Here is a 27,728-nt window from a genome sequence, read left to right on the forward strand (position 1 = left end):
TGACTCCAGCAAACTTTATTTTTGGCCCCAGGTCAGGGCTCCCAAAAGGCTTCCTAGCCAGTCATTTCAGAGTCTTCTACAGTCATTACCAAGTGGGCTTCCTCAGGAGGCCTTGCCATCCCCAACTCTTGACTTCTCCTGGTGCCACCCTCTCCTGTCACCTGGGCTCCAGTCTCCATCCAATGGCCCCAGGAATTCAAAGCATAGCTACCAGTTTGAAGGTGCCCTCAGGCTTCACAGGAACCACGTGGACAAAGGTCTTATAGAGCACAGCACCCTTGGGCAGCCTGGTAACCAGCTCCACAGCCTCCGTGTTGCTGGGACTGGGCACATAGACCTCCTTAGTGTAGTGGACCACTCCCTCCTCCAGGGCATACAGGTGCTTCTTCTTCCCAAGGCCCACCTGCAACACAGAGACCTGGTCAGCTGAACTGATGGCCAGGTGGGCCATCCCAGGGCTTCAAGACAAATTTCTCATAAGGCTCTGGGACCAAATGGGAGATCAGAAAGCTCTATCTCGAGGCCCCTGGGTGGCTCAGTTCATTAAGTGTCTGCCTTTGGCTCAGGTCATGATCCCAGGGTACTGGGATCCAGCCTAGCATCAGGCTGTCTGCTCAGCAGGGAGTCTGCTTCTCCCTCTCCTTCTGCTCCTCCCCCTTCTTGTACTCTCTCTGTCAAATAAATAAATAAAATGTAAAAAAGGGAAGAAAGAAAGAAAAAGAAAGAAAGAAAGAAAGAAAGAGAGAGAGAGGGAGGGAGGGAGGGAGGGAGGGAGGGAGGGAGGGAGGGAGGGAGGGAGGAAGGAAGGAAGGAAGGAAGGAAGGAAGGAAGGAAGGAAGGAAGGAAGGAAGGAAGGAAGGAGAAAAGAAAAAAAAAGAAAAGGGATCCCTGGATGGCGCAGCGGTTTGGCGCCTGCCTTTGGCCCGGGGCGCGATCCTGGAGACCCGGGATCGGATCCCACGTCGGGCTCCCAGTGCATGGAGCCTGCTTCTCCCTCTGCCTGTGTCTCTGCCTCTCTCTCTCTCTGTGACTATCATAAATAAATAAATACCTTAAAAAATTAAAAAAAAAAAAAAAAAGAAAGAGAAAGCAAGCAAGCTCTATTTGGGTTCCTTTTCCCAATGCTTGGCATTTCCTTGCCTTCTACTTCTTTGCTGACTCTGTGACAGAAGAGAGAAAAGAAAACTCCAAAAAGGCAATCCTCATGGGTACTCAGTCCCTGAAAGCTGGTCTCTGGACCCACATCTGTGCAGGGGCCAGAAGCCACACTACACAAATCCCCAAACCAGGCCCAGGAAAACGCCTCTAATCATTACCCCTTGGGAGCTTGCTTCACTTAAAATTAAAAAACACTGGAGTTGTCACAGTAAACATGAGCTTGATATGCTTTCGTCCTATATAGCGATCTCTAAAGTTTTTGCTCTATAACCCATAACCCCTTTAGTCCTCACCTTATGAAGCAGCTACCTTTTCTATTCTCCAGACAAAAATTATGAGTGGAGAATAAACTCCATGTTGCATATACACTTTATACGCTGTATACATCTTAGCATTTTTCTTTTAGACCTTGAAATTAGACGTGTGGCAATTTTTATCTAGGCAACAAAGCATTATTCAATATTTCTCTGATTAAAGGAATGGGCTCAGGAGCCAGGATGCTTGGTTCAAATCCCAGCACCACTACCTACTGTTGTGTGGCTTGCACAAGTTGTGTTACTTCACTGTGTCTCAGTTTTCCCATTTGCAAAATGGGAATAATATTAACTACTTTTATGCGGTCCCCTCAAGGATTAAATGAGTTAATCATAAAGAGCTTAGAATACTGCTTAGTTTAAAACACGTTAGCGTTTATTATTGTTGGTTGTTTTTTTTTTTTTTGGTTGTTGTTATTTTAGTGAGTTCCAAGAGTTAACACAACCATACAGCCAGTGTCTCAAGTTTTAATAGACAAAGCTACTATAAATACAACCAATTCACATACATTTAGCATTTATGACATAATTATAAGCTACCATCAGTCTTTCTGTGCCTATTAAAATTGCCCCAAAAAGGGGCGGTGGGGGGATTGATTACAAAGGAAACTAACATTTAAGGGATGCCTGGGTGGCTCAGCAGTTGAGCATTTGCCTTTGGCTCAGGGCGTGATCCTGGAGTTCCAGGATTGAGTCCCACATCGGGCTCCCCGCATGGAGCCTGTTTCTCCCTCTATGTCTCTGCCTCTCTCTCTCCGTGTCTCTCATGAATAAATGAATGGAAGCTTTTAAAATAAATAGATAAATAAACTAACATTTAAGAAGATAATGTGAAGAGTATAGTACAGGGGTGCCTGGGTGGCTTAGTGGGTTAAGCGTCCAACTCTTGATTTTGGTTCAGGTCGTGGTCTCAGGGTTGTGAGACTGATTCCAGAAAGAGGCAGGCTCCAAGCTCAGCAGGGAGTCTGCTTCTCTTCCTCTCTCTCTGCTCCCCCCATCACCCCACGTGCGCACAAGCTCACTCTCTCTGTTAAATAAATAAATCTTAAAAAAAAAAAGTATAGTACATATCTGTGTTAACAAAGAACCTTCCTACCTCAGAAAGTAATCCCAATTTGCCAAAAAAACGGAAATCCCTGCCTATATGGACCTAATTTCTGGTACATACACTGAATCTATTTTATTAAACTCAAACTATCTTACAGCCATCTAATAACAACTTTATACAAAAGAGAATTAGCAAGAAGGAAAAAAGAATACACTGAAATTAGTTTCCCAAGATTCAAAAAGTATCTCAAATCACGAGGCATCTCCTTATCTAACAAGAAGGGGGTTAGAAAGGAGACCCAAGAGAACCAGACTGATGTTTCACAAGGCAAAGCACAGTGACTGGGAGTCAGGCAGCCCCAGCACGGACCCTAGCTCTGCTGTGTGGGCCTCTCCACTCCCTAAGTCTCTGGCATCTTACCTGGAAAATGGAAGTGATACCCAGGGATGGGCTAAGGATGAAACGAGACAATGCAGGCCCAGGAAGCAAAAAGATGCTTGGCATTTGATAAGTACCCAATAAACGCAACTGTTTTGTTATCACTACCATGCTTAGGAGCATAGAAAGGTGGTCCTGGGAAAGAAAAAAGGGGAAAGGGCTACAGAGCAACTCACATGGGCGCCTGGATGCCAACGGAAGTGGCGCTGAGTTGCAAGGATGTTGCCAGCATGAACGTAGTGACCTAGAAAAAAAGTCCACAAACACACTGTCTCTGGACCCCAGCAATAGGACAGCACAGCAAACTAAGAAAACATACTGGCCCTCGATTTCCTGGCCCAAAAGCTGCACACCAACCTCTAAGCCTGACCCTGGACAAAACCAATCCTACACGGTCGGATACAGGAGCCCCCTGTCTCCTTCTGCCAATCCCTCCCTACCCTCTACCTCTGGCAGTCTTCTCTCTCCAGTCACATGGCCCAGGTTCACACCTATCTGCTCTTCCTCAGGACCCTCACCCTGCCTCAGGTCTTCTCTGCATCTGTAATCTGGAGCCAAGTGCTCTGGCGAGCTAAGCGGAGAGTATAGGATCAGGAGGGTTGCAGCTGGGAAATGGAAACAAAGGCACGCCCTTACCCTCCATTTTCCTGAGGCCAAAGCGTTTGCCTGGTGACTTTCCACCCAGGTTTTTGGAGCTGCCACCTGTCTTCTTGGATGCATATCTGACGGCAAGAGACGCAGCCTGAGGGGGGCTCAGCAGGGCTGTAATTGCAGACAGAACAGAAATGTTGTTCAGAAAGGCTCCCCCAATTATTGCTTCTCCACCTCAATGGGCCATTTGCTAAACTGAAAGGTGGCAGGGGAGGTGAGGAAGATATGTGAGCAGAAGTGCCACTCGACTGTGTTGGTTTTCAGGGAGTGTCTGGAAGTCCTTGGCCTTCTCCCATGGCAGGGGACAAGTCATTCCTTGTATTGTCCTAGGTGTATGCACTGTATAAGAAGTGTGTGTGTGGCCGGGGGAGGCAGTGGGCAGTGAAATATTCACAGGAAAAAAAAATAAACACCATGTGCCTTGGGTTCTGACACATTCAATACTGTTGAGGAGAAACAAACACCACTGAAATATAAACCAGCAAGAGGACACCACAGAGCTGCTGGTTTCAGCCTCACCCACCACATGTCCTCAAGGCTCCAGACACTGTGGAGGGGCTGGACCACAGTGCCCAGCAACAGGACACCCAGAGAGAGGGTCCTGCTTTGGTCACCCACCACTTTCTCCACCATCCACCCATCCACTGCACACCAGATACTTGTAAACAAAAAGGGCAGCTTCTCTGAGGGTGGCTCCCACAGGCTCTTAGCCATTTCAGGAGGCTGGATTCTTTCATCAGCAAGCCCACCCAGTACAGGTCCTAACCAAAAAGACTGACACCCTGCCCTTGACAATCTGACCTCTCCATACTCATTCCAAAATGCTCAATGGCATTTATTTTTAAAAGGAAAGCGAACTGAAATTCATACTAACCAAGATGGAAGCCCCTTGCTATGTGACAAGCACAGGGCTGGCAGTCCTTGCTTTCAGGCCTGCAGGCACAGCCAGTTAATCAGGGATACGCCAGAGTCTTCAGAGAAGCCTTGTGAGACTCTGGAGTCTACAAGTTGAGTTCCTGAAATCAGGTTTCTCAAGTTTTAATGAGCAAAGGGAGTAGCTGGGGCAAAGGACCAGAAATAAATACTTGGAAAAACATGTTAAGTGCCCAGCACCAGTATCTACCTACCATTAAACCCATTCATTCATTCATCCTCTAACTTATGAAGATGAGGAATGGGACTTTTTACTATCTCTTTCACAAATATTTGCCCTTCAGCCTACTCCCCACCTCAAAGTAAATGATGCTGCCACCTATGCGGTTGCTCCCACAGAAATCTTCCGTGGCAGATTGCTTCCCTTTGCTCATCTCACATACCCAGTTCACCAGCAAACTCTGGGTTCTATCAAACCTCCAAAACAGATCTTAAAACCACTCATTTGCCCCCAAGTTTACTAACACTAGTATCTTTGCTAAATCACCGCTCATCAGGGCTACCATTAGAGATTTCCATCTGGTTTCCTCATTTCCACTCCTACTCTCTTTAAATTCACGAAAGAGCAATGGTTTGCTTCTCAACATGGAAAACTGGCTTAAGTCACTCTGTTGCCCCTCATTCTCTTACAGGGCTATGCCTCCTGTCTTTCTTTGGGTCTTAACTTTGAGGTTATCTCCCCAAAGGGCTTCCCTAACCACCAACCCCCCAAAAGACACCACACACACATACACACACACGTTTTTGCCTTCCTTAACAGCACTTGTCACAATTTACAACCATTTTGTTCATGTGCTTATTTACTGGCTTAACCACTAGAAAGAACCGGTCCGGGAGACTGTCTTCATCTCTCCTGAGATGCCCAACACCTAACCGCACTCTCCGGCACGGAGCCCTCACTCTGCTGAACGAGCGGGCTAACTTTCTGAGCTCCAGTGGGCCCGTATTTAGGGAGGAAGGGCCCCCAGGGGGTGGAAGCGGCGTGCCTACGTCACCAGCCGCTTAGGAAACCTATATCTACCCGCGGGGCAAAAGAAAGACACGTGTTCCTCGAACCGCCACCCCCAGCCGGACGCCCGGGACGGGTCACGTGATCAGAGACGGCCGCCCTTCAAAGCTCGTGCGCCCACCCTCCGCCCCGAGCCCCCTCCAGCTCAGCGCCCAGGAGCCTCCGCAGGGAACAGCTTCCATCCCCAGGCTCCCTGCAGGGCTCCCGCTCCGCCTAAACCCCTCCCCCAGCAACAGCCACGGCGTCCCGTTACCAGCCGCCCGCGTCCTCAGCGCCAGCGCCGCCGACGCCATGTTTGCCGTACACTCGCTTCCGGTCTCGAACATCTGCTTCCGCTACCAGGGGAACTGCTTCCGCTACCAGGCGATCTGCTTCCGGGGTCTGCGCGGCAGTTGAAAGAGTGGCGCGAGGAGTGGCAGGTGAGCCCTGGGCGCGGGCCTGTCGGGCGGCGGGCGGCGGGCGGCGGGTGGCAGATCAGGGCCGGCCTCCTGGGTGCCGCCCCGCAGGGCCTCGGCGACCGGGGCTTCCGGGGCTCCGCCGCGCGGTGCGGACATGCCGGCCGGCCTGGCAGGCAGCCTCGATTTGCCGGACTGCGGCGGGGCTCTGGGAGCGGACCGGGAGGAGGTCCCTCCAGAGACGTGGAGCGTTTACTGGCTGCCTCGTGCTGTGCTAAGGCTGGAGATGCACCATTTCAGTTATTCGCACAGTGTTATGGAGTAGGTGTTATCATCCCTGTCTTACAAAATCGGAAAGCGAGGCTCCGGGAGGTTACATGGCCCATCTGGGTCACACCTACAACGTTAGTGAATGTTTATTCGAGGACTGACTCTCGTACACACGACCCAGCAATTGCACTTCCAGGTGTACATACAGAATTGAAGACCTGTCCCCATAGGGCAGCCCCGGTGGCTTAGCAGTTTAGCGCCGCCTTCGGCCCAGGGTGTGATCCTGGAGTCCAGGATCGAGTCCCACGTCGGGCTCCCTGCATGGAGCCTGCTTCTCCCTCTGCCTGTGTCTCTGCCTCTCTCTGCCTCTGTGTGTCTCTCGTGAATAAATAAAATTTTAAAATCTTAAAAAAAACCTGTCCCCATAAAAACTTGGACATGGGGGCACCTGGGTGCCTCAGGGTTGAGCATCTATCTGCCTTTGGCTCAGGGCTGATCCCCAGGTCTGGGATCCAGTCCTGCATCGGGCTCCTATGGAGCCTGCTTCTCCCTTTGCCAATGTCTCTGCCCCTCTCTCTGCGTTTCTCATGAATATTTTTAAAAAACAACTGGGACATGAATGTTCATGGCAGCATTATTCATAATGGGCAAAGCCCAGAAGCCAAATATCCCGCCGTGCTGAACAGAGAAACAAATTGTGGCATATCTATGCAGTGGAATATTATTCAACTGTAAAAAGCTATGAAGTACTGACATTTGGCACAACATAATTGAACCTTGAGAAACATGCTGAGTGAAAGGAGGCCGTCTCCAAGGACCGCACGCTGTACAATTCTGTTTGTATTAAATATCCAGAATAGGCAAATTTGTATAAACAGTAGATTTGTTCTTGCTAGGAGCTGGGAGGAGGGGGAAGTGAACAGTGACTGTTTAATGGCTATGGGATTTCTTTTTGGGGTGGTGAGAATATTCTGGAATTAGTGATGCAGAGTTTAGTGAATATACTAAAAACTACTAAACTGTACACTTGAAAAAGAAGTCTATGGTATATGAATTGTATCTCAATTTTTAAAGAAAGAATGCCTTGAGGCTTCTGGGTGACTCAGTCTGCTAAGCCTCTGCCTTCGGCTCCGGTCATGATCCAGGAGTTGGGATGGAGCCCTGCATCAGGCTCCTTGCTCAGCAGGGAGTCTGCTTCTCTCTCTGTTCTTACCCCGCTCAGTGTTCTCTCTCTTGCTTTCTCGCTCTCTCAGACTCTTTCAAAGTCCTAAAAAAAAAAAAAAAGAAAGAAAGAATGATTTGACACCTCCATTTCAAATTCAGAGATCAACAAGGGGGTGGTGTTGAGTCTTATTCCTACTGCATTAAAACGTCCAGTAGTAATCTCCACTTTGTTTCTGGGTCACCTTGACCTAGAAGGGATCTGAGAAGTCAGTCCTGTCAGACTATAGACCACTGAGTTCCAGATTGAATGTGCTGGGACCATGTTCTGCTTTTCTGTTTCTCTGTATTTTGTATGTATTTCCCTAACGTTTGACCACCTAACATGTCTGATGGACTGAATTCAGAGCTACGATCTGTGTTTCATCTCTCTTTTTCTTTTAGGGAATTAATTTGATAGCACGTATTGATGGCTCTAAAGAGGTCCTCACTCTCACAGGATTCTAGTGAGAGTGACTCTGAAGAGTTGCCAACATTTGCCTTCCTGAGGAAGGAACCATCTTCAACAAAGAGGAGACAGCCACAGAGGGAGGAGAAGATTGTTGTGGTTGACACCTCAGATTCTGAGGCCTCCTGTCCTCCATCACCACGGTTGAAAGATGCACCACCCACTCCAGACACAGCTGAACCTGTCACACAGACAGAGCCTGTCAGGGTGCTAAGCAGTGGAAGTGAGGATGAAGAAGAAATCCTTCCCCTGGCTCAGAGGCTTATGTGTAAGTTTCTGGCCTGCAAGCAGCTGAGCCCTGAGGATTCTAGTTCTCCGGTTAAAAGGATATGGGATCATCAAAATAATGAAGGAGCATCGTGTGACTGGAAAAAACAACCCTTTCCAAAGGTCCCTGATGTTCCCCTCCATGACACCTCAGAGAGACATGCATCAAATAACAAGGACCCTGCAGGAGATAATCCATGCCATCAGCTTCCAGCCTTTAAAGCTTCCTGTCCTATCCAGAACAGCAGCTTGACTATAACTGAAACAAATGCTGAGGTCCTCCCACTTCAGAAGAGAACCAAGCGTAGCCAGAAGGTCCGGAGGAGAGGCTCGCAGGGATGCCAGCCACGGGGACCAGCGAGCCAGAAGGAAAACACTGTGAGACAACAGGAGAAGAAGAAGGCAGCAGCACGGGTTAACAGGGTGAAAGCTCAGAGGCCTGAGGAATGCTTAAAGCACATCGTCGTTGGCCTGGATCCAGGTCCTCCTGGCACCCATCTTTATCCTATACTGGGGTACCCACTTTCCAGGCTACCCCCTGACTGCCCTTCTCCCGTCATCTGTTGCAGTGCTTTTGCAGATGGAAGGTGGAGGCCAGCTGCTCGAGGCACTGCAGGCCATGGAGTGCCGCTGTGTGATCGAGGCGCAGGCCATGCCCCGGAGCATCACCTGGAGGAGAAGGGCCGAGCCAGCTGAGGTAGTGGTTTTCTGTTTGATGTTTTTCCTCCTACTTAGAGCTCCCGAGAAACATGCTTTCATTCTGAAGAATATTAGTCTGGGTCCCATTGGGAAAACAGATGGCACACTTAGGGTAATTTAAGGAAGATGTAAGAAGGAATGGTTTTCTTTTTTTTTTTTTAAGATTTTTATTTATTCATGAGAGAGACACAGAGAGAAGCAGAGACACAGGCAGAGGGAGAAGCAGGCTCCATGCAGAGAGCCCAATGTGGGACTCGATCCCGGGTTCCCAGGATCACGCCTTGGGCCAAAGGCGGCCGTGCCAAACCTCTGAGCCACCCGGGCTGCCCAAGGAATGGTTTTCTTAAGTGTGTTTAGGTACAGGGCAACTGCAAAGATAGGACAGCCCCACAGGGTCGTAATACCATTAACTCAAGGTTTCTTCACCTCAGGTACAATCAGCATTTCTGATTGAATAATTCTCTGTTGTGGGTGCTGTCCTGTGTGCTGGCCTCCGCCCACTCACTCCTGTAGCACCCTTTCAGTCGGGACCATCACAAATGTCTAGATGTTGCCAAACGTCCCTTGGGAAAAATCGGCCCTGGCTAAGAACCACTGGCATATCTGTTGGCATGCATAGGCCTGAATGGATGAGGGGAGGAAGTGGTTACCAGCATCTGGAAGGAGAGAGAAATCTAGAGAGGACTCATCTTGAGAGAACCTTCACCTCCCATAGAGGAACAGAGCAAACCCTAAGTGACTCATTTCCAGGGACCCAGGGAAATAGCTCACCTTCAATCCTCCCTCCCTCCCTGCCTCCAGCCTCTTGCTGGGTTTCTCACAGGCCATTCTCATTTGGCCATGTGCACCAGAGGGCCTGGTGATATGGCCTCCTGCAGAGAACGAGTAGGAAGGGGGAGAGTGGATCTGTGGGGGCAGAGGGAAGATAATCTGCATAGGATTCCTAATTCTAACTGGGCTTTGGGAATGGGTGGGCTTGTGCTTGAAACCCAGGCCCCAAGGCTTTATTGCTCTGACCCTGGGAAAATTATTTCATTGTTTTGTGGCCTTGTGTATAAAATGAGGACACTGTTGCATTCCTCTGGAGTCCCATGTCATGGGGACTAAGTCAGATAACCAAGCCCCAAGCATATAGTAGGCACATGGCAAATGTTCCTTCCTTTGGCCTGAGCTCCCGAGGTTACTAGCTCCTGTGCCTTCCACTCCTCATTTTTAAGAGTGTCCAGATGAAACACAGGTTTTTTTGCTCTCTCTCAAAGCACCTGGTGGGCTCAGTAGGTAGAGCATGAGACTCTTGATATCAGGGTCATTCAAGCCCCAGGTTGGGGCATAGAGCCTGCTTAAAAAAATTTTTTTTTGCCCCCTCATTTGGATCTCATCAGTAATGTAGGGCCATTGCACACTTTTTAATTTGGGGTATCAGCAAATCTTTATATTCACATCACAGGGTTACTTTTAAGGGTGCTCCCACCTTATCTCTCATGTGGCAGTGGCAGTTCTCCTACACGGAGGGAATCCTTTTCCCTGCATCATGTGACCATGATGGACACAAGTGGGAGAAGTTGAAAGCTTTGTGAAGGGTCATGGCTGATTGGTGGCCAAGTGGGAACTAGAACCCGGCACTCCTCCCACTGCACTATGCTATATTGTGGGTCTTGGCTTTTGTTTCTAGGGACCCAGTGACGAACCCCCTCCCCCCCAAGCCCTGCTCCCTTTGCTGGGCCACACTACTGCTGCAGGAGTGTGGCACATGAAGCCACCATGTGGCAATGGTGAAGAGCAGGGACTTTCATGGGCGGCAGTTCCCCTGGAGGTTCTTTTCTTTGTCACACACAAGCCTGTGTATTTGTCTGAGCCTCTTGGCTCCTAGTCAACATCTGCCCTCAAAGGCCAAGTACTCATTTGTATAAAACTCACTGGAAATTTGCTTCCCTCCATTCCCCTATCCAAAGTGCACAGAAACATTGCAGTTCTCAGCCCATTTCAACTCCTCTTTACCACCTCTGAGAGGCAGTACCCCAAGGTTGGAGAGTCAACTGGGGAGGGACAGGATCATGAGTTATTGTTTCTTGCCACCAGAGCTTCATTCCAGAAGAGAAAGAATAATGCAAAAATGGGCTCGGCTGATGCGGGTGCATTCATTCACCCAGAAGGCCTGGGTCTCTCTCACAGGTGCTGAGCACCTACTGACCCGTCTCCCTCTGCTGGGTTCCGGGTCCTTTGGCAGGATGGAGAGGAAGACTGGGTGGAGGAACCTGTGGTCCTGGCACTGCTCCCGGCAGAGGCATTCGTATCCATGGTCTACAACTTCAAGCAGGTGGGCAGAGAAGGGTGGGCGCTGAGGCTGGGGACAGAAGGCCGACTCTAGGGAACAGATATTAGCGCAGCGTCTGCCCTTCACGCAGGGAAGTCTGGGTGACGCTGAGAAGGGGAAGGAAACTCTGCGGAGCTTTGTCACTGACGCCACAGCAAGGACAGCTGGGAAAGCTCTGTCACTGGTGATTGTGGATCAGGAGAAGTGCTTCAGGTTTGAATTGGTCCTCGAGATGAAGCATGAAAAGGGGCAGCTCTCGGGGCTACCAGGAGTGAACTTACTCATCCCAGATCTGGGTCCCCCTAACAAGTCCTGGGCTCTGGTCGGGTCTTTTCACCCCTGCTCTGCCCGAGCCTGGCCTGGAGCAGCCGTGCTCTGATTTCCTCCCCAGTTCCAGTGTTCCAAATCCTCCCAGAAGAAGGAAGCAGGGAGCGGCAAATAGAGAACAGGCCAAGGAGAAGCAGCAGAGACAGCCAGAGGCCAATGCAGGGCGCACCGTGTCCAGAGTAGATGTGGAAGAGGTAAGAACTTCACATTACCTGAGTCAGGCTGGGCTCCCTACTCTCATCTAACCTGATTTGCTCTAGATGAGCAAGGTGCCAGCCAGTCATGCCTTTCTGCTTCAGCACCGGGTAGGAGAGAAAAGGCTAAGCAGGGAGCCAAGGGGCTGGGCTCTCTCTGGGTTTGGCTGGCAGGTGGGTGGGAGGAACCACAGACCAGTGTCCCTGCACCCCTCCAGCCCGTCCTGCTTTGGGGTCTCTAGGCATTGGTGGATCTACAGCTGTACACACAAGCCCAGGCCCGAATCGTGCAGAGCTGGAAAGAGCTGGCCAACTTCGCATGCGCGTTTACAAAGGCGGTGGCCGAAGCGCCTTTCAAGTGAGTGTGTCCCCAGCAAGTCTGGGCTCCGCTGCTGGGCCTTGGGCCATATAGCAGTTCTGGACCCACCTACGGTCTCTTTCCCCTGAACTTTGCCACCAGCCCGTTGTCTGCCAGGCTGGTGGCAGGAGTCAGCCCAGGCTGGGGATGCCTGTGAAGAGCCCTCAAGCCCAGTCCTTTTAAAATGTTCTGCGGTAGCTCATCTGTAAGTTCGTGTTCTGCAGGCTGGTGCTGGGTCACCAGTGAGCCAGGTTACTGGCTATCCCAGGTCAGGTAACGATGTAATAAGCCCTCATAAAACAAGCTTTTAGCCTACTCAGCTGTAGGAGTGTTTGTGGTCAAAATTTAAAATGAGTAGCGGACTTAAAGACAGTCCAGTCTGAGTCCATTTCATGCTTGGGGAATGGAGGCCTGAAGACTGCTTTGTCTGAGGTCCTAGCAAGTTAGAGGAACTGGAACCAGACTCTCAGATTGCCTGACACCTAGCCCCTAGTGGTTGTCCCTGTGCACACTGCCTCTCTAGTCAATACAGCGCAGTTTCAACATGTGAAACTACCTGGTTCTTTTCTGGCACATTGTGTCTTTATGAAAAGGACTTGATATCATTCTTAAGGGACACTGCTTGGGAACAAAATAAGCACTCACATAGACCAGATATGACACTGTGCCTGCCTCTCATGAGGTTGGTGGAGGGGTTTCTAAGTTCCCAGTGAAGGGGACAAGTGGAGTGACAAGTGACTCACAACTCTTCAACTGCTCTTTACAGGAAGTTCCGAGATCAAACTAGTTTTTCCTTCTGCCTGGAGAGTGACTGGGCTGGAGGGGCAAAGGTAGACCGTGCCGGCAGGGGGCTTGCACTGGTCTGGAGGAGGCAGATTCAGCAGCTGAACCGAGTCAGCCTGGAAATGGCCAGTGCCATTGTGGACACCTATCCATCCCCCCAGCTTCTAGTCCAGGTAGGCTGCTCCAGTGGTCACCTCCAACACCCTGTGGCATTAGTGGACTCCCAGGCAGTTTCCGTGGAGGGCACTCGTAGTCAGCACCACGGGCCTGCTGAGATCAGTGAACACAGACCCAGGGAGAGGACAGGTTCTCGTCCCCCCACCCAAGCTTACTGCCCCCTCGTTGATGGACAGGGTGACCCTGGATGATACAGTATTGAGAGGTCATTCACCACTTCCAGGCTTATAGACGGTGTCTTTTGGAGCAAGAACGCCAGAATCTGCTTGCAGACATACAGGTGCGCCGTGGGGAAGGTGTGACATCCACCTGCCGCCGCATTGGACCAGAGCTATCCAGGCGGATCTACCTTCAGATGACCACCCTGCAGCCAGATCTCTCTTTAGACACTGCAGACTGATGCCAGTCCTTGGGGACAGGGATGAAAAGCTGGAGATTTCTACCTCGCCCAGCTCAGAAGAGGACCACAGGAAGAGACTGGAAGCACTTCCTAAAGCACAAGCCTGGTCAGGCTCAAACATACTTCCTGGGTGTCCCATGTCTGCAGCAGTCCCCACCCCACCCCCAACACCTTGAGACAGACAGCTGAGATACTGGTGTTCCCCTTCCCAAGCCCCTAATGTCCCTCTCCCAGTGGAACTTGGCTGCCGTACACAAATCACCCTGCCCTAGCAGCCATCAAGACACAAATGAACAAAGACCGACCACTCAGACACGTATTTAATGATTGTAGAAATCCAGAAGAACCTCAGCTTCAAATCTTGAGATCACAAGTGAACTTCCCTCAGCAGGCTAGCTGGATGGGGCTGAGCATGCCCTGCCTTCCTCTCACCCACTGAGGCCACCTCAGCTGGCCCCTGTGCAGGGGTCTCCTCCCTATGCTAACTTCCCTGCCCTCTTTCATTTTACACACTATGTAGTTTCAATAAAGCATTTGTACCACTGGCTCTGGAGCTTGAAGGAAGACTGAGGAATGTGTAGTGATTCTGAGTAAGGTGTGGGCCATTGCAGCAGAGCTGCCAGGGGAGGGGGTTGGGGTGGGGGGGGAGAGAAATAAGTCACTCCCGGGATGGGGACAGTCACTAGGGGCTGTCCTCTCCAGATGAGCCACTAAGGCTCAGTCAAACCCCGCTCCCTGGCGATTTATGACAAGCTTTTGCTCTCCTGAGGGAGGGACAAGAAGCTTGCAGTTGGGAGTTTTCAGTGATTAAGCACCATGACGACCATTTCTCATTCCTTCATCTGGCTTTTGTGAAAAAAAGGCCAAGGAGGCCACAGAGCAAGAAAAGGCTTAGTCTGGCAGACAAGAGGATGGAGAGTCCTGCCCGTCTGTGCTAGTCGTTCGTAAACGCACCACTTTTAAGCTCCATGGTGCTATTTCCCTTCATTGTGGAGGTGGTTATAGGTCTAGACCTAAACAATTCTAAACCTCCAGCTCTGTGAAAGTTGAGTTTTCAGGTTGCCTCTGTCACACCAGCTACCCACAGCTGTCACAATATGGCTTTGACGGTCCACCTCCTTGTTTACTGGCAAGCGGGGAGTTAATGCTCTAAAAGTGAGGCAAGGAGCCCGGACCATTTTGTGAGAGCCACATGAGCCAAGGCAGGACTCTACAGGAGCTGCCCAAGACCCTCACAGCTGGGAGAATTCTATTTGTGGGACACAAAGCTGCCTACCATCAGAGTCTACACTCCAGCTGAGAGACACTCCATTCCGGTGTGAGTTCTGTTCTCTCCAGACATTAAGAAAGCAAAATGATGGGAAGAGAGGCTACTGGAGTGGGAGTTCCAGTTTTACTTCAAACTAGCTGAGAGATCGTAGGCAAGTCATGGGAGGCCTCCGTCTCCTTGTCTGCACATGTTCTATTGGACTGGATGGACCTGAAGTCCCTTTCACGGCCTGAGATTTTATATGGTCATTAAAATGTCTGAGGTCCTTAAGAAAATAGGTATACCCCCCAACCCCCCAATTTAGGCTAGATTTGCTGAGTATGGTGTTTGTTCCCTTAGTCCCCAATATCACACTGCCTCCTGATCTGCCCTGGCTATGCAGGGAGGAATGAAAGAAAGGGTTTGTGACATACAAAAGTATAAATGTAGTGACAGCTGACCTGACCGTTTAGTAGAAACAAGCCTTGCCTTTACACAGCTTTGTATAACTAGAAAAGGCTGTTTTTTTTCCTCTGCCTACCCCAAGCCTGTTCCTTTAGGCATGCAGGTGACTGTCCCCACCTCCCCCTTCTCCTTATTCCACCAGGGAACCCTGACTACGGAACAGAGAAGTCCTACAAAGAGGAGATCTCAAGTACCAATCGGCAGCCATTTGATGATGGCAGGTAGGTCTGACGCTAAAAAGAGGTTGTGTCCAGCAGAACCCAATTCCATAGGAATCCAAGCTCCAAGGCTGGGAGGCAGCAGGTGTGGAGGACGAGCTCACTGCTGGGAATCGGTCTGCAGTACCCACTGCAGGATGTCGTGGCCGCGCAGTGCCCGGACTGCATTGTCGTAGACGGCATTCACGCTGGTGCAGAGAGGCTGCCGCCGCAGCTCCGTCACCCGACAGGCCACCAGCCCGCCAGCCACACACAGCAGCAGCAACAGCAGCAGCTTCAGCACAGCCCAGGACCTGGTGTGTCTCCGGGGTGGTGGCTTGCGGGGGCGAGAGCCAGACTTGGATTCTGGAGGGACACAGGCATGATAGAGGGCTTCGGTCAGTTTGAGGAGATGCACGTTCTACCCACTGATGCCTGTCCTCCTGTGCAGATCTGCTCACACCCCCTTCTCAAACGAAGACTCCCAAGCCCCCAAAACTTTTAAGAACATCTGAGTTCTTAAACACTCTTATGCAGAGACTGAGACAGAAATCCTCCTCCAGGGCATCTCTGGCTCCCTTATGCAGCTCACGATCTGCAGGGTCCCTCTGTATCAAGAGCCGGGCTCTTCAGAGGGCATCAACCATGGGTAGAGTACTGCCCACTTGGGGAAACAGGTTGGAGATGCTGGCATTATTATTCATATCCTTATTATTATAAAATATGCACATACAAAGCAAGCCTGGGGAGCCTGTGTGGTGCAATCTGTTAAGTGTCCAAGTCTTGGTTTTTGCTCAGTTCCTGATCTTGGGGTCATGAGATAGAGCCTCACATCAGGGTCCACCCTCAGCATGGAGTCTGCTTGAGATTCTCTCTCCCTCTGCCCCTCCCGCTTGTGCGCACTCACTTGTTCTACTCAATAAATAAATCTTAAAAAGAGAAAAGAAAAAAAAGCTGGGAAGGTCAGAGTCAGATACTGTACTGTCAACAGTGACTGCTGCTGGGAGCAGGGATTACAGGTGACTGTCATTTTCTGATATATATCCAGAACTTTTTTTAGTTCTCTGGAATGAATACCTATATTACATTTCTAATTTTTTTTTAAATTGGTTTTGAGATTTTTAGATAAACTTTAAAAAACTTGCCTGAGCATCCACATGTCAAGAACTGCATGATCCTGTCACAAGTGAGATTTTTCTCAATGCTATCACTACTCTGTAAGGAGGTCCGATCTTCGTTTTACACAAGGAAACCAAAAAGTGGCTGGGCAACTTGCTCAAGGCCAGCGAGGACAAGCAGCAGGGCTGCAGGCCTCCAGCCTTCCGATGGAGCTCCTTCCCCTACAGCTGCCTCCCCCTTGGGAGCCCCTTCAGACCAGAGGGTATGCAATCCTCCCCTGTACATGGAGCCACACTGCTACACAAATTCAACTGGATATCTTCAGGCAAAACACTAGTGTGTTCTTTATACAGCACAGTTCCCTGAATGCAGTAAAAGGATTCCTCTGGTGTTCAAGCAAAAAGAGAGCACTCCATTCTGATCTGGAGAGAGAACCAACCAGAGGCAGTGCCAGCTTTCCTGAGACAGAGGGGAGCTGGGACCATGCACTCAAAATGCCTAAGTGCGCTTCACAGATGATGAGAGGGACTTTTAAGGGTAATGTGACCATATGCAGTCTTCGCCTTATTGTGATTTTTGCATCTAACCCCTACAAGAAGGGCAGCTCCCTGTTCTGGGAACGCTCTCAGCCACATTTGATGGAACACCTGCACGCCAGCTGCAGCTCTGGGGAAACAAAGCAGCAAAGCACTCACACCCCAGGACAGCCCCCCGCTCCCTGTGGGCAAACCCTCCCACGTTGCTCCCAGGCCACAGAGCAGGATACTGTGTCTGACCATGGTTTGCAGCCTCACTCACTCATCTGTGCCTGAAAACAAATGGGTGCCCCCACGGCAGCCCAGCTGGAACCCTGCAAGTGTGGAAACGTACTCGGGGCCTGATTGGTCTCCTTCTTGGGCTTCTTTTCCTGCTCCCGCTTGGCTGCTTTGAGGGCGTCGTACTCCTTTCTTCGGCGCTCCTTCTCCTCTGCCTTCTCCCGCTTCCGCAGCTCTCGCTCCTGGGCCTCCTTAGCTCGCTGCTTGGCCTCCCGCTTCTTCTCCGCCTCTACAGGAAAATGCACAGCAAAATGACTTCGCACCCCCAAACCTGCGAGAGTACCTTCCAGAGTAACTAAAAGCTTAGGTTCGCCCCCCTCTCCCTTATGCCACAGGTCACGTAAACTGTAGTAAGAGGAAACAATGGTCTCTCCGCTCTTGGGGAAGTAGGCCCTCCCTCGGGTGCAATAAGCTACTCTGAGGGTTTACTGAGTAGATTAAAGGGTCCCTAGCCCTGTGCAGCAGATGTTAGGGCAATGTAACAAGGGGCACATGAGAAAGACATGGGTGACAAGTCAGGGGATTGAGAAAGCACAGCGAGCGACAACCTCATACAACTTGACTGTGAAGAGGAGACACCGGGGGTGTGGATTCTATGGCATTCCTATCTTCCCAAGCTTCAGAAAGGAACATAGCATGGCAAGGGCAAAGAAGAAGAGAAAGTGAGCACTCAAGTTCATGGTGAGAGGGAATGAAGTGTTTTCCTGAGGAAGCAAGACAACTTTGTCAGAGGGTACCTCTACACTTCCAACCCAGGAGTCTGTGACACGTTCTGACTTACTTCATGGTTCCAGTACATTTACATCCAGTACCCAGCTTACAAATCACTGGCTTCTAAAAATGCACTTTCAAATTGGTTATTTGGAAGCCTGAAGTACATTTTTCCAAAGCTGGGATGCCACAAATTAGGGGAGTCAAATGTCCTTTTAGGGCTTAAAAGCCTATGTGACCAATGTAGCTGAACAGTAGTACGCCAAGTACTGGAGCTTTCCACTGCTTTTCTATGTACAAACTAGATCCAAGTTCCAGCCCGGGCACTGAGAACTCCCAGGGCACGCTACACCCAGCCTGGAGAGAGCATGTGGCAGCAGGAGGACAAGCAGCAGTGGTCCGAGGAAACATGGCATCACAGCAGCCACACATATAAAAGGACCCAGTGTCACTTGGGGACCATGCCCGTCCCTCCCCAACCACAGGAATCCTCCAGTCAGGGAGCCAGAAGCCAGCCAGTCCATGGAGTACCCACTGTGCACCAAGCCTTGTTCTAAGTGCTCAAGATAGGGCACCTGGGTGGCTCAGTGATTGGGCATCTACCTGTGTCTCTGCCTTTCCCTCTGTGTCTCTCATGAATAAAGAAATAAAATCTTAAAAAAAAAAAAAAAAAGCGCTTGAGATGGAACAGTGAACACAAGTCAGGTTCTAGTGCCTAGTCTACAGCCATACCACCCTGAACGCACCCGATCTCGTCTGATCCAGTGTCTAAAGCTTTCTAGAGATGGAGACAAAAAAGTGAACAAACAGTAAAAAAAAACAACGATGTATGCCAGAGAGAGAGTAAGAGACTATGATGGAGCAAGAGGCAGGACAGCGACCCAAGTCCCGGTGCTTCTGATGCCACATTTGAAGACACGAGGAAGCACATGAACCCAGCCATGTGAAGACCTGAGGGGAAAGAAACCAGGCACAGCCCCTGAAGTCAGAGCTGACTTGGTGTGCTCGAGTACCCACAGGGGCTCGTGCAGCTGGAGTTACCAGCATTCTCTCTCCCCTGGCTGTGGGACAGAGCTGGAAGCAAGCAGGCTGGGGCCACTGTGGGTCTTGTTGGCAACAGAAGCCATTACAGTGTTTTAAGCCAACAGCAGTATAATTGACTTCTGTTTTAAAAAGATCTCCCTGGCTGCCATGAGGAGGAGGCCCAAGTGTGGAGACAGGACACGGAGCTGGGAAGCACTGGGCCGTGTAGACCATGGTGGCTGAGCTGCAGGTGGCCTGGATGGGGAGGAAGCATCACACACAGGACTCAGCTAGACCAGATACCAGAGTAACTGAAGAAAGGCATCCTGGACATCTTTGCAATTTCAGGCTTGAATAAGTGCAGGAATGGTGACTGCCTGTCTTGGCCATGCTTAAGTTTTAAAATGTGTCTTAACCCTCCTAGCAGGCAGTGGGACTCTGGAGCTTGGTGGAGAAGCCAGGACTAGAGACAGACCCATTGGACAAAGCTGATATCCTACACCACCACACTGCTCCCTGCTGCTCTTCATAACGCTTCCATGGACCCCAGCTCCTGGCACATGTGAGTCAGAGGCTGGGTGAGGACAGGAAGCTGGCAGAGGAGGGATGGCACGTACCTCGTTCTACTTCCAGCCGCCGCTGCCTCTCTCGCTCCTGGTCTGCCTGCACAGCCTTCATGTGCTGTAACACCTGCAGAGGAAAAACAGTGCTGAAATGCCCCGTACAGGGGGCCCCACGGCACATGTTTGCTCAGGAGGCTCACAAGTGACACTGTTTAGGGCATCTAGATGGTTCAGGTGATTAAGCGTCTGCTGTTGGCTCAGTCATGATCTCCAAGTCCTGGGAACGAGCCCCACATCAGGCTCCTTTCTCAGCAGGGGAGTCCGCTTCTGCTTCTCCCTCTCTCTCTGCCCCTCCCCCTGCTCATGTGCATGCCTACTCTTTCTCTCTCTCGGTGTCAAATGAATAAATAAAAATGTTTAAAAGTGACACTGCTCTCTTCAGTCCAGCAGAGCCCTGCGGTAACGCAGAGCTAAGGGAGGCAATCCTGTCTGTCTCCTAACGCATGGTGCCAGCCTTAGTTGGAGAAGGGTCATTCATGCCCAGGTCACTAAAGCTGTGAGCAAACACATCTGTGAAACCCAGTGCCGACTGGAGTGTGTAGAGAGTCCTGTTCTTTACAGTTATTGTCACATGCATGATCCCATGTAATCCTTCAGCAACTGTGGTGATGAGCAGAGACAGCACTTCCCCTGAGACTTCCCAATGTCACTCCCTTGGCTACCTTATGGAACTTCCCCTCCTCCCTGTCCTGGGAGCCTTCTTACCTCTCTCGGTCCTAACACTAGGTTCCCTAAGGTGGAGACTGCTATCCCATCTGCAAGCTAAATACTCAATACATGTCCGATGAACAACTGACTGGATCCCCATTTCAAGAGGAAAAAAGCCAAGGCTGAGGTTGGCGGGTCTGTGTGTGTGTGTGTGTGTGTGTGTGTGTGTGTGTGTGTCTATGTCCTGTGCATGCCTGTGTGTGACCTGTCTACTTCACATAGCTACAAAGTAGCACAGCTAAGAGTACAGGTCTTCGGAGCTCTTGGGCCAGAGTCCGTCCCACTCACATCAGCATACAGAGCAAGGAAGCCTCTAGGAAGAAGGGAAGAGCCATTCAGCCCATATAGCAGACAAAGCCCTGGCACCCAGAGCCCCTCAAATCCTCGTCCACTCAAGTCACAATGGCCTCTGACTGAAACGGCCCCAGAGATTCTCACTATGGTTAGGGGAGGAGGTAGAAGACTTTATTTTTTAGGTTTGTTTGTATCTTTAGAAGCTGGTATCCCTTGGATGTAGAGCACAGAGTGAAAGCTTAGAGCCCAGCACAATCCTGACTCTACTGCTCCTGTGTGACCTTAGCAAGTGACTTAACCTCCTGGGCTCCCTGCAAGAGCCTGCTTTGAAGCCACGAGGAACCCTGTCATGGGCCATCCAGGCCTTGAACCTGCTGCAACTTCTCGGAAGGGAGTCACCCTCACTAAACAATGGCCACTCAATAAAGGAGTGCAGGATCTGTTGGAAGGTCAAGCCTGATGGTGGGAGGTGGCCCCAGTTCAAAGTCCCTGTCTCACTCTGAACTCCAAATATTAAGCACCAACCATTCTGGTGGTTTTAAGGGGTGTACAGGTGGCTAAATAAAGAGCCCAGAGGCTTAAGAGACATCCCATTTCCTGTGCTCCAATGCATCAAGAGTTATCTGACAACACAGCAAGCTCAAAAATGGGAGCAATTCCTCTGCTCTGGACTGGGAGCCCCTGAAGGCCAATTCTTTCTGCCTATCCCAGTTCACAACACACAGTAAGCACTTGTTAAATACTGTCCAGCTAACAAGTTATTTCTTTTTTAAAATATTTTATGTTTTTTTTTAAGATTTTTATTTATTCATGAGAGACAGAAAGAAAGAAAGAGGCAGAGACACGGGCAGAGGGAGAAGCAGGGTCCATGCAAGGAGCTCGACATGGGACTCGATCCTGGGACTCCAGGATCACACCCTGGGCCGAAGGTGGCGCTAAACCGCTGAGCCACCTCGGCTGCCTGCCCATTATTTTTATTTTTTAAGATTTTATTTATTTACTTATTTGACAAAGAGAGTGAGAGAGCACAAGCAGAGGGAGAGGGGGAAGCAGGCTCCCCACCGACAAGGAAGCCCAATGTGGGGCTTGATCCCAATACCCTGGGATCAATCATGACCTGAGCCGAAGGCAAACGCTTAACCCATTGAACCTCCCAGGTGACCCTAACAAGTTATTTTTAAAAGGTGCTGTACTGTGCACGAAGCTTATCAGTTACTGCAAATGACCCATGCACCAATACAAGGTCAGAGCTGTTGAGGGTTAAACTAACCCCAGGGGACAAGTGACCTCATTCTAGCCAGCCCAAGCCACTCCACTATGCCTCCTCAGTGTGCTACGGGAGGCCACACTAGGCTGAGGAACCAGGGAGCATGGCTTCAGTTACCATACCCACAATGCAGTGTCCTACCTAGTGCTCTGTCTGGAAGCTATATGCTATTGCTATCAATATATATAGCTATCAATATGCTATTGATCTTTGTGCTCAATAAAAATGATCTTTGTGGAGCATCAGCAATTTCATACAGTTTAGCATATTAGTTGAATGAATAAACGGATAAATGAAATCTGTGTGCACAGTGAGCGTTTATATCAGAGAAATGGAAGTGAGCTCTACTTCACAGGGTTATGAGGATCATGAGGTGAAGCATAAAGCATGCAGGACAAAGGAAGAGTGGTGGGTGACAGCTCCTGCTATTCTTCAGAACAGACATCACTCCTAAAGCACCAGGACTTCACTTATCACTTGTACTGTTCTCAGCTATAGGCCAGCTGTTGCCGTGGCTACCTGGCTGCCCAGACCTTGTACCTGGTCTCCTGTGACAATGGGTGAGATACATGATGAGACTTTCTAAGACGCCCTGAACTAATGAAAAGAAAGGCCATTATTCCTGAGATTCATCTAGAGACCCACCATGCCCACATTTCACTTCCAATAATTCTATCATTTAAAGTGAAAGGATTTCAAGTCCTTTCTGTTCATCGTGCCTCCTAAATATGGCCAAGTAAGCCATCTGGTGCTCAGCTGTTCCAAAGCTGGAGGGAAAAAGTGACCGTAGCTGGCATCTGAGAGATGCTTAAGAATCAGTGCAAGGGAAAAAAAAAAAAAAGGAATCAGTGCAAGGCATGGGGCACCTGAGGGGCTTAATTGGTCAAGTGTCCAACTCTTGATTTCAGCTCAGGTCATGATCTCAGGGTTGTATAACTGAGCCTCGGCATGGCGCCTGCTTAGGGTTCTCTCCCTCTGCCTCTGTCCCTCGCTGCTCGTGCATGTTCTCTCTCTCAAAATAAAATATTTAGAGAGAGAGAGAGAGAGAGAGCAGCAGTGTGAGGCACCTTTAGGGCTGCCGATAATTTCTGCCTTCCATACTGCCTTTATTCCTCGCTCCTGCATCAGACGACTCGACTGAAATCACATGTCCCATCTGCCTAGGATATGTCTGCTTACAGGTATAAGCTTACAAATATTAACAAAACTTCTTTGTCATAATAACCATGACTCAGAAAGGCCACAGTCTCTAATCTTCTCGTCCCATTTAAAGAACTGTCAAGGGACGACTGGGTGGCTCAGCGGTTAAGTGTCTGTCTTCCGCTCAGGGCATGATCCTGGAGTCCTAGGATCGAGTCCCACATCAGGCTCCCTGCATGGAGCCTGATTCACCCTCTGCCTATGTCTCTGTGCCTCTCTCTCAATCTGTCTCTCATGAATAAATAAATAATCCTTTTTTTTAAAGATTTTATTCATTTATTCATGAAAGACACAGAAAGAGAAAGGCAGAGATGTAGGCAGAGGGAGAAGCAGGCTCCAGGCAGGGAGCCTGATGTGGGACTCAATCCTAAGACTGCAGGATCACACCCTGAGCCAGGGGCAGGTGCTTAACCGCTGAACCATTCAGGCGTCCCATAAACAATCTTTAAAAAAAGAAAGAACTGTCAATGGTGTAATGTTGGATTGATTAGGTAAGGTCCTGGTTTCTAGAAAATAAAAATTTTACAGTAGAGAAGCCAGTACCGTTCTGCTTCTTGTAAAGTAAACCCAGAGACAAAGGTCCCTCTGCCTGACAGGCTCAGAGTAGACATATTTCACTGAGACCTTAGTGCTGGAAACCTCTCCCAGCTCCAGGTGCCCTGGGAGGGAAAAGCAAGAGGAGGCAGACATGAGTCCCAGGGGACCATGCAGAGGGGATGCTGGGGAGCTCCGTGCATACCTTGTTAGCACACTGCTTACACTGCTTCTCATCCAGGCAATCCCCAGCCACTTTGGCCAGGGCAGGGTCCAGGGGGTTATCCTTTAGGTCCAGCCACTTCAGGCTCTGAAGAGAGAAGACAGAGAGGCCGCTCAAGCCCAAGTTCACACACAGAGTCCCTCAAGGTAGACAAAATGAGCAGGAAGAAAGCCCCTGCATGTGCCAGCTGCAGGGAAAGCCATCCCTCTGAGGTGGCACCAACGAGAGGTCTTCCTGCCAGCCGCTCTCACAACCAGGCTCCACCCCCCTAGGACGAAACACTGTTACCTTGAGCTGAGCGAAGCTGACAGGCAGGGTCACCAGCCTGTTGTTGAGGAGATCCAGGTGCTGGAGGTTGACCAGACGGCCAAAGTCTGCCGGCAGTTGCTGCAGTTTATTCTTACTCAGGTCCAGCTTCACCAGGTGTGTGAGGCCACAAAATTCCGCCTAGGACCCAGAGGGACAACATTCAAGCCATGGGCTCACATCTCGGTATGATGATGCAGAAGCCTTCAAGGCAGAGGCAACTGCCTGTAAACCCTGACCCTACCTGCCATCCGCTCTTCCACCTTGATGGAGATGCAGCCAACACCCAGCACTTCTGCTGGTAAGTAGTGAGATGTGTACATACAAGGACTTAGCACAAAGTAGGCACAAGAATAAGTGTGTTCCCTCATGCTCTGTGCACGCCCCCAGGGAATCCTCCACATTGTTACAGGAGGCCCTGCCCGTCCCCCCACAGCACCCTATGTTCTCCTTTCACAGGAGTCGTCAAAGCACAGCATGACCATCCATTTCCCCAAAAAGATCAAGTGCCTCTCAAGTACTCTGTGGTATTCTCTGTTTTTTGCAGCACCTAGCACAGTACCGCTCTGCAGTGACGTTCCAACCTGGGTGCAGAGGCATGACTCCTGCTCTCTGGGGGCCTATAATCACCAGCGGATCTGTGCTGAGAAGGCACAAACAACTGAACACACTCAGACTGAACAGACTGAAGAGCACACTGGCGGGGGGGGGGGGTACGCGGCACTGGGGGGCACTGTGTGACTACTGACGACACAGGCAGTGGCCAGCTGCTAGGACTTGCCACCATACTTTTATTAGACACGACATGCTTTCTAGAAGCAGTGGGATCTCAGATGCTTTTTCAGTGTGAGAAATGGTTCTTGCTGAGCTTCAGAAAGATCCTAGAGATAATGAGTGAGGCTCAGGGGAATACTGACAGGGAAACAGACTAATGATCCAATGAAGCAATTGCCAACTTCTGAGACCTGATCCCCAAGCAGAGCCCAGTGGAGCCAGGCAGGGAGTGACACAGCCAGGGTGATCACTGCAAAAAGACGACAACAGCAACAGACCTGCCACCATCGCCCTGGAGAGGCTTGAAGGGCGGAACCACTTGGGGCCTACCCAGGTAAAGGACTGTGAATTGGAGACATCACAAAGAATACAATGGAGAACTGGGAGGAGTTGTGCAAGAAAAATCAAAAGGACCTGACCACAGGCTGGCTGTGTCGAAAAAAGTGTCTCAAGTAATTCAAGGGTGGGGAGAATAATGATACGGTAGTCCCTGAAAGCCACATTATTTTTCCTGTTCCCCATCGAAAGATATAGGTTGTTGTTCATAAACAGCTTTCTCTCTGGAATGCAGACAAACTTACAGAATGGCCTCTCCTCTCCACAAAAGGGAGGCAAACTACTTTTCAAAGGAATAAAATAAGGCAGAAAAAAAGATGACCCCAATAAGTGATTCAGCCTGTAAATCTGTTGACTTTAGTTTTTCATTGGCCTGACTTCCCCACTGTTCTAAAAAATGAAGCTTCTACCGTGCTTCCCTTCTTGCTGAGACAAACCATCCCAGCATGTACCATTCAGTTATAGCCTGTCTGCAGGCCTGTCCTGAAATTACGCCTTACGACATAACACCCTCAAACAAGAAGCATCAGTACTCTAGAAGGAATTGTGCTTGCCTGCCGATCTTACCGGTAGACTTGTCAGTTTATTGCAGGACAGATCCAGAATGGTGGCCTTTGGGAGGGCAGCCTAGGAAAAGGAACGAGAACAAAATGTCAAACCAACATGTGGAATGGTTCAGTGACATGAAGCATTTTCCAGAGAAAATTCCCACAATTAGGGAGGCCTTTAGAAATCAGCACTGAGGGGATCCCTGGGTGGCTCAGTGGTTTGGTGCCTGCCTTTGGCCCAGGGCGCGATCCTGGAGTCCCAGGATCGAGTCCTGCGTCAGGTTCCCGGCATGGAGCCTGCTTCTCCCTCTGCCTGTGTCTCTGCCTCTCTCTCTCTCTCTATGTCTATCATGAATAAATAAGTAAAATATTAAAAAAAAAATCAGTACAGAAATATAACGTAGTAGTAGTAATAATAGCTGCATGCATCAGCATTCACTACCTACCAAGCACTTCTGAATGCAATCAATCTTCCCTGTAAGATGGGAACTATTATCACCATTTTATTAATGAGGAAATCTATGGGCATAAAGGTTAACTAGCTTGCCAAGGGCACGCAGCTATTAAGCAACGGACCTGGAATACGAACTGGAAATCCGTTCCAACCTCCATACTACAGAACCAAGTGCCAAAAGCAAATGTAATTCGTTAAAGGCAGGGAGGAAAGCGTAGGTTACCGGTACGGGTGTGCCTGTAGGAAACCTGGTGGGAAAAGCAGGGACCTATGACCTAACATCACTCTGGCAGCAGCCTAGTTGTGTCATCTTCTGGGACTTCAGGCCTCAGTTTCCTGGCGGAGAGAGTGGGAGTAGAGGGGCCGTGGAGTGGGCAGAAGCAACTGGATTCCAGCCAGTTTAAGCTGAGTTGGGAAGAGCCCTTGCCAGCCAAGCAGCGATACTTCAGGGCTGGGGCAGGCAGCTGGGATTGCCGGCTTCCCAGAAATGCACAGTTCCGGGCCACACCCAGGTCTCAACGGAGGCCTACTTCTCGGACGAGTCATTCATTCATTTGTTCATTCATTCCCCCAACAGCCAGCAACCACTCCGTGGGCGCCTCCTTGGAGTCAAACACGGAGCCCAGCGCTGTGGAAGCCCCCCCAGAACGAGGAGGTTGACTCCCGACCCGTAAAAAAAACCCAGGGCCGAGCAAGCAGCGCCTTCTTGTCTTCTGGAACCACGCCAAAGTGACACGTGTACATCCCAGGAAGGAAACCGGGGGGGGCGGGGGGGCTCCCCGGGGACTCGGTCCCACTCCCCCCACCCAGTTTTAAGATCTGGAGACTGAGGCACGGGAAGGAGGCGGCCGGGGCCAGCGGGCCAGCGCCAGGCTCGGGCGGGCACCTGGGCCTCGCGGGGCGGTACTGACCAGTTCCTTGACCGGGACCTCGTTCAGGTCGCTGAGGCTCAGGTCGAGCTCGTTGCCGTCCAGCTTGTCGCGGAGGTTCCCGCCCTTGCTCCCGGCCTTGGTCATGGTGACGCCGGCACAGCGGTCCCGGCTCGGGGGCTCCGACGGACCAAAGAGAGGCTGAGAAGCCGCGGGCCGGCTCGGCGGACTCGCAGCCAACCGACAACGCGCGCTGCTCCGCCGCCGCAGGCGCGAGACGCCGCCGTCCGCCCGCCCGCCCGCTGCACTCGGAGCCCCGCGCCCCGCTCCCACCGGTGCCGCCGCGACGACGACCACTTCCGTGTCCACGTCACCTTCCGCGGCCACTGAGACCCGCGGGGCCAGAGCGGCCCGAGCGTGTGCGAGCGCGCCCTCTGGAGCCTAGGAGGGCGCACTGCAGGGGCCGCCGCCGCCGGAAGGGATCCAGAGCCGCGAGCGCGGCTGCCCAGCCCAGCGGCAGCAATTCCCCCGGGGCCCCCGACCGGGCCACTGTCGCTGGCGGCGCCAGGAGGCGAAAGGGCACGGGGAAAGGGAGCCAGACGACCTGGA

At 50.7% G+C, this 27,728-nt stretch overlaps 3 protein-coding genes across 6 annotated transcripts; 1 reads left to right on the forward strand and 2 right to left on the reverse strand.

The window, feature by feature from the left end:
* Positions 1 to 5,930, reverse strand: MRPL27 (mitochondrial ribosomal protein L27). The gene is made up of 4 exons (XM_025439648.3): positions 5,805 to 5,930; positions 3,595 to 3,720; positions 3,135 to 3,202; positions 1 to 403 (listed from the first exon to the last, which is right to left on the reverse strand). The coding sequence occupies exons 1-4, from the start codon at positions 5,875 to 5,877 to the stop codon at positions 197 to 199; spliced, it is 474 nt and encodes a 157-aa protein (XP_025295433.1). The 5' UTR covers positions 5,878 to 5,930; the 3' UTR covers positions 1 to 196.
* On the forward strand, positions 5,835 to 13,968 carry EME1 (essential meiotic structure-specific endonuclease 1). Of its 4 annotated transcripts, none has more exons than XM_025439643.3 (9): positions 5,835 to 5,970; positions 7,822 to 8,633; positions 8,722 to 8,852; positions 11,079 to 11,168; positions 11,257 to 11,378; positions 11,557 to 11,686; positions 11,929 to 12,044; positions 12,811 to 13,000; positions 13,228 to 13,968. In XM_025439643.3, the coding sequence occupies exons 2-9, from the start codon at positions 7,847 to 7,849 to the stop codon at positions 13,402 to 13,404; spliced, it is 1,743 nt and encodes a 580-aa protein (XP_025295428.1). In that variant the 5' UTR covers positions 5,835 to 5,970; positions 7,822 to 7,846; the 3' UTR covers positions 13,405 to 13,968. The 4 variants fall into 4 exon arrangements, with proteins under 4 accessions (XP_025295428.1, XP_025295430.1, XP_025295429.1 ...); XM_025439645.3 differs by lacking the exon at positions 5,835 to 5,970 and adding an exon at positions 6,028 to 6,350; XM_025439644.3 differs by lacking the exon at positions 5,835 to 5,970 and adding an exon at positions 6,028 to 6,267.
* LRRC59 (leucine rich repeat containing 59) lies at positions 13,707 to 27,498 on the reverse strand. Its single transcript, XM_025439647.3, has 7 exons — positions 27,162 to 27,498; positions 25,816 to 25,875; positions 24,121 to 24,279; positions 23,815 to 23,919; positions 19,601 to 19,673; positions 17,305 to 17,478; positions 13,707 to 15,681 (listed from the first exon to the last, which is right to left on the reverse strand). The coding sequence occupies exons 1-7, from the start codon at positions 27,264 to 27,266 to the stop codon at positions 15,437 to 15,439; spliced, it is 921 nt and encodes a 306-aa protein (XP_025295432.1). The 5' UTR covers positions 27,267 to 27,498; the 3' UTR covers positions 13,707 to 15,436.
* Positions 27,499 to 27,728: the final 230 nt, after the last annotated feature.

The sequence above is a fragment of the Canis lupus genome, chromosome 9 (genome assembly GCF_003254725.2).
Source record: "Canis lupus dingo isolate Sandy chromosome 9, ASM325472v2, whole genome shotgun sequence".
NCBI lineage: Eukaryota > Metazoa > Chordata > Mammalia > Carnivora > Canidae > Canis > Canis lupus.

Coding starts and splice junctions, on each gene's coding strand:
- LRRC59 (XM_025439647.3), bottom strand. CDS start 27,266: ATGACCAAGGCCGGGAGCAAGGGCGGGAACCTCCGCGACAAGCTGGAC. Junction 23,920..24,120: donor TCAGCTTCGCTCAGCTCAAG/GTAACAGTGTTT, acceptor TTCTCTCTTCAG/AGCCTGAAGTGGCTGGACCT. Junction 17,479..19,600: donor GCGGCTGGAAGTAGAACGAG/GTACGTGCCATC, acceptor ATTTTCCTGTAG/AGGCGGAGAAGAAGCGGGAG.
- MRPL27 (XM_025439648.3), bottom strand. CDS start 5,877: ATGTTCGAGACCGGAAGCGAGTGTACGGCAAACATGGCGTCGGCGGCG. Junction 3,721..5,804: donor GCTGAGGACGCGGGCGGCTG/GTAACGGGACGC, acceptor CTGCAATTACAG/CCCTGCTGAGCCCCCCTCAG. Junction 404..3,134: donor GTTGGCATCCAGGCGCCCAT/GTGAGTTGCTCT, acceptor TCTGTGTTGCAG/GTGGGCCTTGGGAAGAAGAA.
- EME1 (XM_025439643.3), top strand. CDS start 7,847: ATGGCTCTAAAGAGGTCCTCACTCTCACAGGATTCTAGTGAGAGTGAC. Junction 8,853..11,078: donor GGGCCGAGCCAGCTGAGGTA/GTGGTTTTCTGT, acceptor GTCCTTTGGCAG/GATGGAGAGGAAGACTGGGT. Junction 11,379..11,556: donor GATCAGGAGAAGTGCTTCAG/GTTTGAATTGGT, acceptor TTTCCTCCCCAG/TTCCAGTGTTCCAAATCCTC.